Source organism: Aquila chrysaetos, chromosome 9, assembly GCF_900496995.4.
Source record: "Aquila chrysaetos chrysaetos chromosome 9, bAquChr1.4, whole genome shotgun sequence".
Classification (NCBI taxonomy): Eukaryota; Metazoa; Chordata; class Aves; order Accipitriformes; family Accipitridae; genus Aquila; species Aquila chrysaetos.
Genome location: NC_044012.1, coordinates 3,096,415 through 3,110,615, shown reverse-complemented (window position 1 = coordinate 3,110,615; position 14,201 = coordinate 3,096,415). Strand labels below are relative to the sequence as shown.

Genomic DNA, 14,201 nt, shown 5'->3' with positions numbered 1-14,201 from the left:
GGACACCGAGCCTCCGCAGGGGCTGGGATCTGCTTACCTTACATGTAGCTCAGACTTCTGCACAGCAGGACTGCCGGCTGTGCCCCAGAAACATTCCCTTTAACTGATTATATACCAACCATGACACGACTCTCTGGGAAAGCTCTGCCCCTCAACCCGCACTACAGATTACCATCACAACAAACGCATTTGAAGACCAATAAAAGGAAACTTTCAAGTTAACCAGACATTTATTAGCATCTGTGTAGGCAGAGAGGTTGTTCCAGTACATAAGCAACGAGGTCACACACAGGTGATGGAATCATTTCATATTCAAGCAGAGCAGGTTCCACTGAGTTGCTTCATTTCTTCCATTCATTCTTCTCAAAATCCCACTGGGAAGAGATGCCCTCCACGGGATTAATCCGCATGTCCAACATTCTCTTCGTCTGCGCTGACAGCCACTCGTCAGAGAAGGTGTGCGGAATAGGGCCGTACACTGCAATTCAAAAGCAGGCAGAATTACATCGTGATACAAAACGAGCAAGTTGGGAACCAAGGTACAAGTTTCACTAACAAAAAGCTTTTTTCCCCCCGAAGCCACCAGTGCTGATTACATGCACGCCATCACTGTTCAAACCTACGTTCCCTACATCCAATTTCTGAAGCATTCAGCTCAGACCAGATTCCCACATTGATTCTCTAGCCGTTTTGTTCATCAGAAAAGGCTTGTACCAAGACAACAGCCTCCTCCTAAACTTTCACCGCGAGTAGATGAAGCCTCAAGACAGAGAGCAGCTCATTTAACTGCATGCTCTGCCTCACGGCAGCTGGAAGGCTCCCTCGAGGTAGGATCGTTAGCTGGGAAGGAAGCCAAACATGGCAGAAACTCAAATGTTTACTACCAAGGCAGCAATAAACGTTTGCGACAGCAGGTTTCACAGGAGGAGGAAGCTCTGGGATCATTAGTGTATCACCACACTTTCCCCTCCCTTTCCTCTCCTCCCACCAAAGCTCTCTCCACCACCTTCACCTTTCTACAAGTCAGCTTCTGAATATTTACGCTATGTACCTGCTCATCTCCATGAAGTTACAGCTCCAGAACTGAGTTTCAGAGACTAACAAAGAGCAACTGCCAGGAGGTCACCGGAACAGCTGTTCGATACACCACTCTGACCCCCCCGGAGCAGTTTACGGAGAATTCTCTAATTTCCCATCAGGTATCAATTGATCTTGCTCTTCATTTAAGACTTAACTCTGTATGGCATTTACTTACTATAATGTTTCTGCCAAATGAGGATGACACCAGTTACACCAAGAAAGAACAGTACTCCACCGAGGACGGTCTTCCATTCATTTGATCCTCTGTTCATTTCTGCATAGCTCTCGTTAAATTTGATACGATACACTGCAAAAAAGTTAAAAAGCATCAAATCATTTCTTTTACTCTTCCTGTGACTTGCAGGCAACTGGCTGCTCTCCAGAGGGAGGTGACCAAAGCCTAAAGCTGAACGAAAGGGGAAGGCCTGACAGAAGGAGAAACGGAGCTCTCCTTCCCTCCCTCCAATTCCCAGGGCCGTTACTGACCACAAAGCTTCCTAGCACAAATAATTTCAACGGGAACGCTGGTATCTCAAAAGGCTTCCCTCAGCTTCGCCACTAAGGCCCACAATATTTTGAAGTTCAAAACAGCATTAGATTTGGAGAGTGCTTACAAATATTTGAGCGATTCCCAAAAGAGTTTTAAACCTTCTCAGTGGGACACGGGTGGACACAGCACTGCTGAGAGATCAGGTTCTCACTTGCATACCATGACGGCAGTTAGAAAAGATGATGCGGTTTTATTGGCAAGTCAAACACCTGCTCGGCACTTTAATTACCTGCAATTTGGTAATGCTAAGGTCAATGGTCATTAACATTCAAATACACAGGGTTCATTTTACTCTGCCGGACTAACAATTGCATATTATTATAACAAAGAGATGTTCTTCTGGCTTGTCGATAGCAGATGGGAATCAAGAAACAAATATAATGATTATTTGTTTTCTGGAAGAGGAAGAAATTGCTGAACTTCACTTCTGGCACCTAACAGACACCATGGCAGGCGCTTCTAACTTTTTGAAACAGCACCGAGGATCCCAAGAACACAAACCACTGATCTCCACTCGCACGTACACAAGGAGCTCCATCATAATTAACAAAGCTCCTTCACGGCTCTGCTTGCAGAGCCGCTGGAAAGAGCAGGGTTTAGCAGCTACCTCAACAGGCACCGCCTGCCGCTTTCTAGTAAAAGCTGTCAACAATGAACGCGCAACAGATCAGATCGCGTCGTTGCTAGCTGTGAGGTTAAAGCCCCTGCTACCTACGTTCGACTTTCTCATCAACGGACAGAGCAGTCCAAGACGCCTTTTCCTTCTCTTTCAGCGCCTTCTGCTGAGCAGAGAGATCCCTTACAAAGGCCACTTCAGGCAGGGGAACGTCACGACGGTCGACATAGGCTGGGAGGCTGAAATCCTCTGCTTTGACAACACCAGCTGCACATGGGAACAGAAGACACACCCATTCAAGCTTCTGACTCTTGCACAAACATCCCTTACTGGTTACAATACAAAAAACCAACAGTGCAGTCAAAAACATGATGATAGTTAAGGAATCCAGGAGGGAAAAGACTTCTGGATGAAGCATTCATTGAGGAGGAAGAGGGAAAAGAGAGAGTACTTAAAGTGGGTGCTATTTTAAGAGCGTAAGAATAAAGCAGAAGGAGGATCTACATAAAAGGTAATATCCAAAATTACTTTATTAATGTCTCGGCCACCTCTGTTTCCAGCTGTCACACTGATCACCTCCCCTACCAAATACCTAGAAGCCCTCTCCACCTTTTCCATCCTAGTTTCTGCCCGGCCCTCGGCTCCTGCCACCTCCCCAGCAGCCGTCAGCGCTGCCTACGCCTCCGCAATGCCATCTGCTGGCACCGCCTGCTCAGACAGCTGTCCTGCCACCGGGCAAGGCACCAGCCTCACCAAACCCCCTCTATCCCAATTCTTTCCTTACCCAAACCCCAGCAGCAGCTTTTTGTGTTCTTCCTCTAGAGCTCTTGTTTTATCGTCCTTACTAAAACAGCGAAGCGGTTGCCACCTACCATGGCCGTGCGCTCTCACACAGATGGAGGTGGAAATGGCTCTCTTCCCAATGAGGCTGAACGCCCTGGAAGCCAACATCCTGTCAGCACAAAACAACAGCAGGTAAGTCAGCATCAGGTAAAGACATCGAATGTACAAAGGTGAAATAACACCATTTTCTAATAGTCTATAAAAAAGAAAAGCCGGCCTAGAGGCTTCCTGCCCCTTCTCCAAAGAGCAGCACATCAGACCGAACCGCTCCGGGCTTTTCAGGGACATTACCCCACTAGAACTACTTGGATGAGTCTTCCTCTCCCCCCTTTTTTCCCCGCAGCCTCCTGTATTTGAACTCAAAGGCATTCTCATGTTCAAGTCAGCCTTCCGGGATGCTTTCGCTCAGTAACGAATCGTTCCTGGGCTCAAGCCAGGAGCCCCAAGCGAGCTGAGTCTAAACACATCTCACACCCACTGAAGAAATACTCCAGCAGCGAACAACACCGGCATGTCCAAGGGGAGGGCAGACACCCGGCTAACGGTTTCTCCCACAGCCTCCCCGCCCAAGCCTCCGCTCCAGGACACGGGTTTCTCACAGGCCCCTGATCTCAGCAAACAAACAAACAAAAAAAACCCCACGAACCCCCCGCGAGGTGAGCACGGAGCCCAGGGCCCACGCCTGACCTTGGCGCGGACCTCACGGCACAGGGAAGCGAGGCCCCCGCCCCCCCGTCCACGGTGCCACCCACGGCGGTGACGCCTGACACCCTCCCGACATGCCGTGACACCGGCGATATGACGCCGCACCGACACCACCCCCCCCCCCCTCCCGCCCCCGGCTCCTTCAAGGGGAAGGCCGCAGCCCTCCGCCCCTCATTCCCCCACCGCCAACCAGGCCCGCGCCACCCGCCCATCCCCCGGGGCGGGTGAACGTGGCGGGCAGGGCCCACCCTCCCACCGTCGGGGAGCGGGCAGCCCCCGTCACCCCCCTCCCGGCCCCGCCGCGGCCCGACGACCTGGCGACCGTCCTCTACCCGGGGCTGCGACCGGAAGGAGGCGGCCGAGCGGAAGCGCGGTGCACGCCGGGAGTACGCGGGAGAGCGAGAAGCCGCGAAGGAGCGGCCCTTTAACCCGCGGGGTTGATGGGATACGGGAGGACCTCCGCCCCTCGCTTTTTTTACGACAGCGCTTGGCGGCGTTTGACGACGTTTGGCGGCGGGACGGGACGGGACGGGACGGGACGGGACGGGGAGCGGGGCCGGTGGAGCGGTGTCGGCCGCCGGGGGCTGTCTGCCGTGGCAGGATGAAGCTGACCACGCAAGCTTACTGCAAAATGGTGCTGCACGGCGCGAAGTACCCGCACTGCGCCGTTAACGGGCTGCTGGTGGCCGAACGGCCGTCGGGCGCTCCGCGTCGCGACCAGACCGGGCCTCCCTCGCTTTTCGTCGACTGTATCCCGCTCTTTCACGGTACCCTGGCCCTGGCGCCCATGCTGGAGGTGGCCCTCACCTTGGTAAGGCTCTAGGCCTGGGAGGGGTGCGGCCGGGGGGTGAGGAAGGGCCGGTGCTGAGGGGACTTGGGGGGCTGGGGTAGTTCTGCCAGCCCTGCACTAGCGATAGCCAAATCTGGGGGGTGAGCGGTAAAAGTAAAGTTGGAAAAAAAAAAAGAAAAAAAAAAAAAACCGAGGTCCACCCGCTGTACGGCTTTCCGCTGGGGAAGCAGCCGCAAACTGCAAAGCCTCGTAGTTTTGTCTAATTTCTTTGCCAGTGCACAGAAACTGCTACTTCTGTCGGTGTCATTATCTCCGAATAACTCCCAGAGGGAATGTCCTTATTCTACAGCAGGAAGAGCTTTTCCCAGCTTACCTTTAGGGCACTTCAAAGCAGTATCAGCTAATTGGAAAAGGGCATGCTTGTCTCCAAGTAAGAGGGTATAGATGCATATACATATGTATTTCTTAATTAATTTTAGTATGCTTTCCCCATTTATGGAAGCCATTAGCCTAAATAGGAAAAAAAAAAAAAAATTATGTGTCTTCATACTGGAGGTCTGGCTTGGGTTTGAAATCTCACTTTGTATCTTGCAAGCTAGCTGTTGGTTAGTTAACCGTGGGATAGGCTGGGGCAGCCAAGCGCTCCCCGTTACAGTATCTCCTACCTCACCTGCCACTGTGGAAGAGCAATTAGTCATTGTAGGATAATCCATTTTCCCCCCGTCGTCATATAGGCAGGACAAGAACGATGGCAGGACCGTAGGGCCGGCGCTTTCCAGTCTCAATGCCCTGGTCATGAAGACCGGGAGCCATCCTGCATTGGACCATGGCTCTTTTCTGCCTGGCGTTTGGGGAGAGTCCCTTTGTCAAAACCAGAAGACAGAGGGAGCGAAACGTGCTTGGATTTTATTGTAACGGGGAGTCGGGGTGGGCTGGTGCAAATCTGGAGGCAAAGAAGCGTTTTGGCACCTTTGCTGTAGGCATAGCCACCACTGAAGTGAGATCTGGGTGTGATTTGGACTCTGGACTTTTCTATCCATTTAAAGACTTGTCATTATTAACAGGAGAAAATCCATGCCTTTTGGATTTCTGTAAAAGTAACTAATTTCTGATTCTTCTAGACTTCTTGGCCTAAACGTTTCCCTCAGTTTAACAGATTGGTTCATCAGAAAATATTCATTTGTAAATAAATTCCTGTTTTTTCCAGTTGAGATGAAGCCATGGGAATTTTGAGATCTTTCTGAAGCCTGGGTATGATGAAATGCAGCCAGAGGCACAGGAACAGGGGCCGAGCCTGAGCCTTGGCCGTTTAGGTTTGCCATACTGCTGTGGAGCACACAAAATTTGTCAGTCTTAAATATGTTTACGCCAGTGTAACAGTGTAGGAGTAACACAGAAAAGTATGCTGGTCGTGTAATCGTTATCTGCTTACGGTTTTCCTCATGTTACTGCTTGGGAAAATGTAAAAAGACTGTACATAATTGCTTTAATGTAGGCAAGGCTTGACTTTACCTTTCTGAATGACGGTAATTTGTTTTTCCTCTGGGAATGAGTAAGTGGAAGTTGCTAATGAAGTATAGAGTAACATGTATAATATATTTAAAGTATGTGTAGGGTTTGTCTTTAAATCGGGATTAGATGCCTTTCTAAGGGTCGGTGGCAGTGAATTTTCGTGAACTTTAGGCCTTCAGTCTAGTTTTCTAGTGTAGGTCTTGCTACAGGATCATATTATGAAGGAAATAAATCCTGTTTCTTGCAACATCTGAAATGTCTTGCCACATCTACAGTAAGCAAATCATTATGGAACCAAAGAAATGGCATTGTCTTACATATTTGCTCTTGGCTTTTGATACAAAAAGTTTAAGATTGGAAACCCCCAGCATTTCCCACGTTAATTAGGACTTGCTAAGTCACATCGTTGTTTGCAGTCACGTTTGATGACTTCTGTGATACTTGGCAGCTTTAAAACACAGCACTTGACAAGAGCCCAAGGCCTTTTGCTCTTGTTCTTTGTTTAAACAAAGGCAAAGGTGTCAATAAATACTGGCACGGCAGCTATGAAAATTGGATTTTATTGTCGTAAGGTTTAAAAGGAGGGCGCTCTCGCCTGTTCCGTACAACGTAACGCATGGTTACTGAATAAATCAGTGAGATTAGCATGGTTGCAACTCGATGTTTGTAGCAAAGTGCCCCTGTTTCTAAAGGATTTTGAAGCTTTGACAGGTTTTGATGGGATCTGGTTCTCTTCCAGTTCAATTACTGCTGATTCTTGGTCAAGCCTGTGGACTGGTCATACATGTGAGGGTTTTCTAGAACTAGCCCCACGAGCTTCACCTCCTTTTCTCTGACCTGATTTATCCCAGAACATCAAATGGGAGAAATAGTCTCCAGATTTAATCTGAAAATAGAGGGTACGCTTTCAAACAGACTTGTCCATGTGGTAACTTCTAAAAATTGCAAGCAGTGCTTTAGCAGCAGCCTAGGTACAAGGAAGCAACAAAATCGGATTTTATTAAACACACAGCAGTGCTTGAAGGTTTGTAGCTCTGGAGGAGAGAGCAGAAGCGCGTGTGTTTAATTTGCACTTTGGCTTGTCGGTTATAAATCCCTTTCAAAAATGGAGTCATTAAAGAAAAAGTGAATTAAGTTTCACATGGGGGGTTTTTTGTGCCTTTGAATTTCTCAGCTAATTGATGTGGTTTTGCAACCGCATCTTCTCAAAAAAAAAAAAAAAAAAAAAAGAACAAACCCATGCAGCACTTCCCCCTCCGTCCGCATGGCTGTCTCCCTGCTGCCTGAAACAGTGGTCTGATGGCAGTAGGTTACAGCCTTTCTCCTCCCAGGGCTCTCGTAAACCCCTCTGCCACCCGCCTTTGGTGGCCGCAGCAAATCGGAGGGCAGGCCACTTTTGATTTTTCAGGGGTGACACACACCATGTGGAAGCAAGATACAATTTGTCGCCCTGTTGGCTTGCCCTCTTCAGGGATGGACGTGACTAAAAATATCAGGGGCTAATTGATGCTAAGGCTACCTGTGGTGACAGTGCTGCGGTTAGAAAGTGTTTGGAAATTGCAGGTGGAAACAGCTTTAATTCCAAAAAGATTTTTTTTCCTTTTCTTTTTTTTTTACGGAAGCAGTCTTTAGTTACTGCTTAGGGAACTGAGAACTTAAAAATCATACTCTCTTTTTTCAAGACCATTTTCAGTACACAAGAAAAATTAATTTGGAACTAAGGATTTTTATTTTTAAATTGATGGACTTTTTTTTAATTATTATTAGTTTTAGTGTCTGGGCTTCTGGCTTTAATGCCAAGCTTTCAAGCCACTAATAATTAAAACTGTAGTCCTAAGCCCTCAAAATGGGTTTGTAATTGAAACAGCAGTTGGCCCTCAGCTATAGCAGGGCTACACAGCCTTTTTTTTTTTTTTTTTTTTTTTTTTTTTTATCACGTAAATCCCTGTCATCCCTTGTAGAGGAGGGATTATTTGTGTGGCTTTTTTTTGTTTGTTTATGCAGTCTAATACTATAATTATTGCTAAATATGAGGTTTATTTGACTTGCAGGATGCGACAGGTCAGCATCAGGTATATTTTTGGACTCCATTTTAATATAGCTATTGAGGGTTTTTTGATGCAAGCTCTTTAGGGACTGCAGAGGAAAATTCTAGCTGCTTTCTCCGCTTCTATGTTTCAGGGCTCTATTATGCTGACTTCATATCCTCAGTTATAAGGAGAAACATCATACATACATATATATATATGTATTTTCAAAGCAAGACAGACTCAGCAGGAGGAATTCAGATCCAGCGTAAAGCAGAAAGAACAGCAGTGTGCGCATACTGAAACTGCACTAAAAAAAAAAAAAACCACAAGAAAACTACATAAACTTTTGTACTTGTGTAAATCACAAGTTGTGTAAATCATATGCAAAGAAATGGATACGTTTTTTCATTTACATATAGATGTTATATAAGGAGGAGCTGCCTGGACTGACCATGTCTGTAATGGAGATGAGAGAATTTATGCCAATAGCTCTTTCAGCGAGCCCTTATCTTGTGGCTGAGCTGGAGAGTATTTTTAGAAGAGTGTTCAGTTTCAATTGAAAGATTTCAAAAGAGTGGAGAATCCACCCACATGGTTTGATAAGTTGCTCCCGTGGTTAGTTACCCTTGCAGGTGAACTCTCAAAGGAAAACAATTTTATCACAAAAGGCTTTTCGTAACGGAGCAGGTTGAAAAAATGATAAATGGGGCAAACTTTTTCTGCCTCGCATTTACCTTTCACTTTGACCTTGATTTGCTAATTAAGGTAAAAAATGCTTACACTTTAACCTAGAAATATTACGTTAGAAATAAAATGAACAGGCTCATTTTGAAAGGACAGTACAGTCACACATCTACATGCTGAGCATTTTCTAACTTCTCTCTGTCAAATGAACACTAACAGAAAATAGCCATAAACAGCAATAGGTAAGACCTAGACTCCTTTCCCAGGCAGCGTTGCTGAAGCTCTTTACTAGTCTTGTCATTCGAATTTAGGCCAGGCTTTGACTGAGATAACTTCTTGCTCTTTTGCTCCATTTGGTTAATGTTTTCCATCATTCTCCGAATGTTCAATTTGGTTTCTCTGATCTCGCTAAATTAGCCAAACTCTGTGTGTGAGTGCACACATAAATATATATAAATATGTATATATTTAAAGAAGCAGTTGGCAAAGATATTGTAATCATTCAATTACTGTTTTATTTGCAGGACAGACACGAGATTTCCTTAGTTCTGTAGGGTTTTTCTTTTTTTTTTCCCTGGGCTTAATTGTTCCAATTACTTTTTCAGATTGACTCTTGGTGCAAAGAGAATAGCTACGTGATAGCTGGATATTACCAGGCAAATGAACGCGTGAAAGATGCCAGGTGTGTTGGTGCAATATTTCCTTCTGTTTGCTCTTTTATGTTGTACTTTGTACTCTGCCAACAAAAATCATCGACATAAATCATGCGTGTTGATTAACTTTGACAACTGTCATCTGGTTTCACATTGTCTTCGTGGTGCTGGTGGATATGGCCTTTGTTCAGGTGCAGAAACCCCAGTCTTTCCAGAATCACTCCTCTTTAGTGGATACTATAAAAGGCCAGTCTTTGAACGACTGCCAACCAGTTTAATTACAGTTGTCAGGGAAATAGCCAAAATTTGCAGGAGCGTTAGCTTGTGCAGTACATATCTTGTAAACTTGAATGACTCTGAGTATCTTTTGGAAAGTCTTTCAGAAGTGACCTAATTCTTACTAAACTACTTAATAGTCTCAGATTTTTACTGAAGCATTTTCTTACATGGTAAAGGGACACTCTTGAAATGGAAGATGATGTCAGTCAAGCAGAAATACCTCTTTTCACTTATTTTCCCCAGGATTAGTCTTTTTTTTTTTCCCTGCTAGCTATCTCAAATTACTCAATAAGCAATAAAGGGGCCTTCCTGTGGAGCCACAATATAGCTTTAGGTATGTGTATCAAATATTTTCCCCTGTATCTATTAGACAAATCCAGTATCAGGACTAATGAGAGTACGTCATACTTGCATTCAAAGAAAATATGAACAGTTTGTTTAAAGTATTATGCTATGTTCCGGTGATTTTGTTAATGTATATCCTTCAGTCACAAGTATGGTTTTTTAAGTAATACTTGTGACTGCTAAGGTATCTAACAGGGATAAGGGCATTATTTGTCCTTTCCTTACAAGGTAAATAAATCTGCGTGAGACATTTTTAAGGAGAAGATACAGTTTCTCTGTTCTATTTGAGGTTTGAAAGAATATCACAGGCTTGGTTGCTTTTTTTTTTTTTAAAACTCCGATTTCATTTCTGAAGATAACTGGCACCACGCAGAGACTGTCATCTTTGAAACATGGTAAAGGTTTTTCTTTAAAAGATTATCTGATTTTGGTAGAGAAGCTGGGCAGTGAGTGGGTTCAAATGCAGACTGGGGAGCGAACTCGGTTTCTTTTTTAAATGCCTGCAAGGGCAAAAGTGGCTGCAGACTTTGGTCTGGTGGAAGAAGGTAGGAGGCCGCAAAACGTTGATTCCACATAAAGTCTGCAGTGAGCATTTTGCTGTTCAAAAACCCTTTGCCTAAGCATAGCTGAGATCGAGATCATGTGCTGAAGAGAGGAGCTGGGGTTTTCTTGGCCTTCTGACTTCAATCAAGTGTAGCATCAGCTCGATATCTTGTTCCTGTTTGTAAGCACGCAGTGTAGTTTTCACATCTCTTTAAGCATATTTCCTGCTGGTGTCAGCTAAAATGTCATGGTTCACATAACACAGTTACTTTTACCTTCTGCTGCAGTCCAAACCAGGTTGCGGAAAAGGTGGCCTCCAGAATTGCAGAGGGCTTTAACGATACAGCGCTCATAATGGTAAATTACTTCATTGCTTCCCCCCCCCCCCCCCCCCATTTCTGTATTGTTGATGTTATGACCGTGGTGTTGGACTAGCCATTTAAATGCTCTTCTCTGGGTCCTCTAATAGTGAAGTAACTAATTTCCTCTTTCCCTCCAAATGCTCTGGGGAAGAGATGCAATGACCTGTAGCCAGTGAAGTTCTTAGTAAGTCTACAGAGAGACTGCGGTTAGCTCTCTGCTGTCTCAAAGGAAGTGAAGGCCTTCTCTGCTTGCGAGGCTTGAGGGAAGGCAGTGTATTTCATGACTTCAGATCCCCTTCTGTGACTTAAACTCTGGTCTTTTATGAAACAAACAGTGCTTTGCATCCTTGCTGCAGTGACAAAGGATGTTGGCAGTTTAAACGTGTAAAATTTGGCTCACTCGAAGGTAGAACAGTGGATGAGTTAGTGTAAGGTGCCCTGTTTGTAAAAACTGACTTTGTTTTTTATATCATCTCTTTACTTGGGATCTTGAGGAAGAGACTAAGGTGGTGTTTTCCTGTTGCACAACAGGTTGATAACACCAAGTTTACGATGGAGTGCGTAGAGCCTGCCATTCATGTGTATGAGCTTCATGAGAACAAGTGGAGGTGCAAGGACCCGCACGTGTGAGTAAACTTCAGAGTTTGTTTGTGTTGGGGTAGTAAGGAAAAACGGGTTGCCTGGTTAGGGGCAAAACTTGGACTGTGATCAGTGACACTGTAAGGGCGGTGGGTGTAGCTGACAGTGCTTTTGAAGCTGTTTTTTGCTATAGTGAAAGAGAACGGAAGGCTTGTGCAGCCAGGCAGTGGTATGACCACCATGACCACGTTGCAGAGAGTGTGGCTTAATTTCCGGAGTGGAGGAGGTGGTGGAGATTTTCTTTGTGATTACTTTTAATTCCTGGTTATTTTACATCCTAGTGATTTTTGTGAAGATTGGACCGAAGCCCAGAGAATCGCTGCATCTCTCTTGGACAGCAAGTCCTACGAGACGCTTGTAGATTTTGATAATCACCTAGATGATATCCGGAACGACTGGACAAACCCAGAGATCAACAAAGCTGTCCTCCACCTGTGTTAGAAGGGTTTCTACTGACTAATTTATGGGCATTCCCACTATGTACTGAAGAGACGAAAATGCTATTTTTGAATGTAAATAGAATAATATTCAGTACCTTGTGTGGAAACCCGACTGATTAAAAAGGAGTGGCACGTCACATGGCAGAGCGATGTGTCCGTAAGCCGTTGACTCTTTTTTGTGAGGTTCCTTGGAAGAACGGCAAACTGTCAGTTACAGCTGTCCTCGTGGATGCCTTCCCAGTTGTAGCGAATGTTGCTATTCCTTCAAAACCCGAACTACTTCTGCTTGTTCCTACCGTTCGTATTACAAAGTTTTGACTAAGTTTTTCTAATCTTTAGAGAGGTTACTTTTTAATGATTTATGGAAATACCTTGTCCTCAGATGAGAAATTTTAAGGTCAAATACATACAATGTAAGGTTAACGGTTTCTTTTGACCTGGCTTGGAAATGTAATTCTGTCGGCACAGTAAAATGCCAACTGCTGAGGACGATGTACCATGCTCACGTGTCACCTGTTTTGCAGTGGTTTAGCATGACACAGCTACAGAGACCGTGTTAAAGCAGTATTCCCAAACGCCATGGTGATTCCTGCTCTCCGTGGGCATACAACCACAGTTATCACTTGAATATGTTAAACCCAAGGTAAAAACAAATATTCACCTAACAATTTGTAAAAAGGACTGGAAGTGCACTAATGAGTTTGAATGACTGTTCTAAACCAGTTTGAGTCCACGAAAGAAGAGTGAAATTAATTTTATTATTAATTATTATTATTAATTTTATGCAGTCTTTTGGGGTTTTATAAACAGATCTCATTTTCAACTGGTTCCTATGGTGTCCGTTTAAGTGGGTCTAAAATGTATCCCTCCAAGTTCAAGGCAAGCGATCCAAGTACATCGAATCAAGGAGCCTAGATATAGTCTAGGTCAGCTTCTGTCTGTCATTCTAATTAATGTTTGTTTCTAAGAAGCAGCTTGCTGGACAATGAAGCTTTATCTCAGGCTAGTACAGTTCTTTGTAAGTCTTGTTGCCTTGCTCCTGGTGGTTGTTTGTCAAAGTGTAGTTAAACGTAGCCTCAACCTGCAACAGTTTCTCTACATTTCCTTCTCTTCCTACCCAGAAATCTTTTTACAAGGAAGATCCAAATGATCCACCTCTCTCCAAGTTCCTGCTTTTTCCTTGGCATTCTTATTTTAAAACATGGGGAATGGGATTGTCAAAACCTCTTGGTCTACCTCTGCTTCTATTTAAATAAGCACAAGTTTTACTCTTGGCCTTAGCAAGAGATGGGGTAAGGCTGAAATACCGTTCCGAGGCAGTGAATACAACCAGGATGCCTCCAGTCAGGTCCTGCTCTGGAGTTCCCTGCAGTTCAGATTCCACAAAGCCACGAGGCGAGGTCTGAGGTTCAGCTTCCTGCCCAAGGAGGAGATGAAGGTTTGAACCAAAGGGTTCGGTTTGTCTCCCTGCGATGCAGTAGTAAGGTGTGATGGGCATTACAAGAGATTGGCACTTAGTCAGTAGCCTTTCCTAAGCATGAGTCAGATAGGCTTGCAGGAAAGGAAAATGTTTTCACTTGTTGAGCGAAAACGTGTGTCTAGCTCACAAACAGCGAGATAAACACGTTCCAGTGGCTGTTTACTACACATCCACAGCTGGATGAAAAGAAACTGCAATGCGCTGGCAACGTGTATTCAGAGTAGGCTCTGCAAATAGCACACGCTGCAGGAAGAGGACTGTTGTCTTACTTTGTACAAACACCTCATGAAATCTAACCTATTGTTCCAGAGGCAGATGTTATCTTAGCAAGACGGGTTACATTAGTTATGTGAGATTGTCAGCCAACGCTGCCATATAAGCCGGTATGTCTCCTGAGCCACAGGAAACGTATTTCTTATTCTTTGTAACTAGATGTCATAATCAAGCTTTGATCGTATATATGCTAATACAGTCTAATCTCGCAGTACTCCCCCCTCACCCTCGTAAGACAAAGCAAAATGTATGTCATCAGTCTGTAACCTGATGGAAACACTCCATGTGACAAACCGTTGAGACAAGTTGCTGGAAGGGGAGCAGCTTTTAATGCTTTGTCTTTCCCTCTTTTTATCTTCTGTTTGCTTTTAAATGAG

The 14,201-nt window shown here is 44.9% G+C and overlaps 2 protein-coding genes across 7 annotated transcripts; one reads left to right on the top strand and one right to left on the bottom strand.

The window, feature by feature from the left end:
- Window positions 1–211: 211 nt before the first annotated feature.
- On the bottom strand, window positions 212–4,259 carry LOC115345486. Of its 6 annotated transcripts, none has more exons than XM_030024295.1 (5): window positions 4,109–4,259; window positions 3,119–3,198; window positions 2,346–2,513; window positions 1,256–1,387; window positions 212–478 (listed from the first exon to the last, which is right to left on the bottom strand). In XM_030024295.1, the coding sequence occupies exons 2-5, from the start codon at window positions 3,195–3,197 to the stop codon at window positions 342–344; spliced, it is 516 nt and encodes a 171-aa protein (XP_029880155.1). In that variant the 5' UTR covers window position 3,198; window positions 4,109–4,259; the 3' UTR covers window positions 212–341. The 6 variants fall into 6 exon arrangements, with proteins under 6 accessions (XP_029880155.1, XP_029880157.1, XP_040981805.1 ...); XM_030024297.1 differs by having other exon boundaries at window positions 4,127–4,149; XM_041125871.1 differs by having other exon boundaries at window positions 4,095–4,116.
- Window positions 4,260–4,315: 56 nt separating this feature from the next.
- Window positions 4,316–12,565, top strand: EMC8 (ER membrane protein complex subunit 8). The gene is made up of 5 exons (XM_030024294.2): window positions 4,316–4,605; window positions 9,416–9,492; window positions 10,918–10,987; window positions 11,524–11,618; window positions 11,913–12,565. The coding sequence occupies exons 1-5, from the start codon at window positions 4,396–4,398 to the stop codon at window positions 12,070–12,072; spliced, it is 612 nt and encodes a 203-aa protein (XP_029880154.1). The 5' UTR covers window positions 4,316–4,395; the 3' UTR covers window positions 12,073–12,565.
- Window positions 12,566–14,201: the final 1,636 nt, after the last annotated feature.

What these genes read in the sequence shown, in the direction of transcription:
- LOC115345486 (XM_030024295.1), bottom strand. Translation starts at nt 3,197, where the DNA reads ATGTTGGCTTCCAGGGCGTTCAGCCTCATTGGGAAGAGAGCCATTTCC. An exon ending in TGTGAGAGCGCACGGCCATG is followed by an intron (nt 2,514 to 3,118) that starts GTAGGTGGCAAC and finishes TCCCATGTGCAG; the next exon opens with CTGGTGTTGTCAAAGCAGAG. An exon ending in CATTTGGCAGAAACATTATA is followed by an intron (nt 479 to 1,255) that starts GTAAGTAAATGC and finishes TTTGAATTGCAG; the next exon opens with TGTACGGCCCTATTCCGCAC.
- EMC8 (XM_030024294.2), top strand. Translation starts at nt 4,396, where the DNA reads ATGAAGCTGACCACGCAAGCTTACTGCAAAATGGTGCTGCACGGCGCG. An exon ending in GAACGCGTGAAAGATGCCAG is followed by an intron (nt 9,493 to 10,917) that starts GTGTGTTGGTGC and finishes CTTCTGCTGCAG; the next exon opens with TCCAAACCAGGTTGCGGAAA. An exon ending in ACGATACAGCGCTCATAATG is followed by an intron (nt 10,988 to 11,523) that starts GTAAATTACTTC and finishes GTTGCACAACAG; the next exon opens with GTTGATAACACCAAGTTTAC.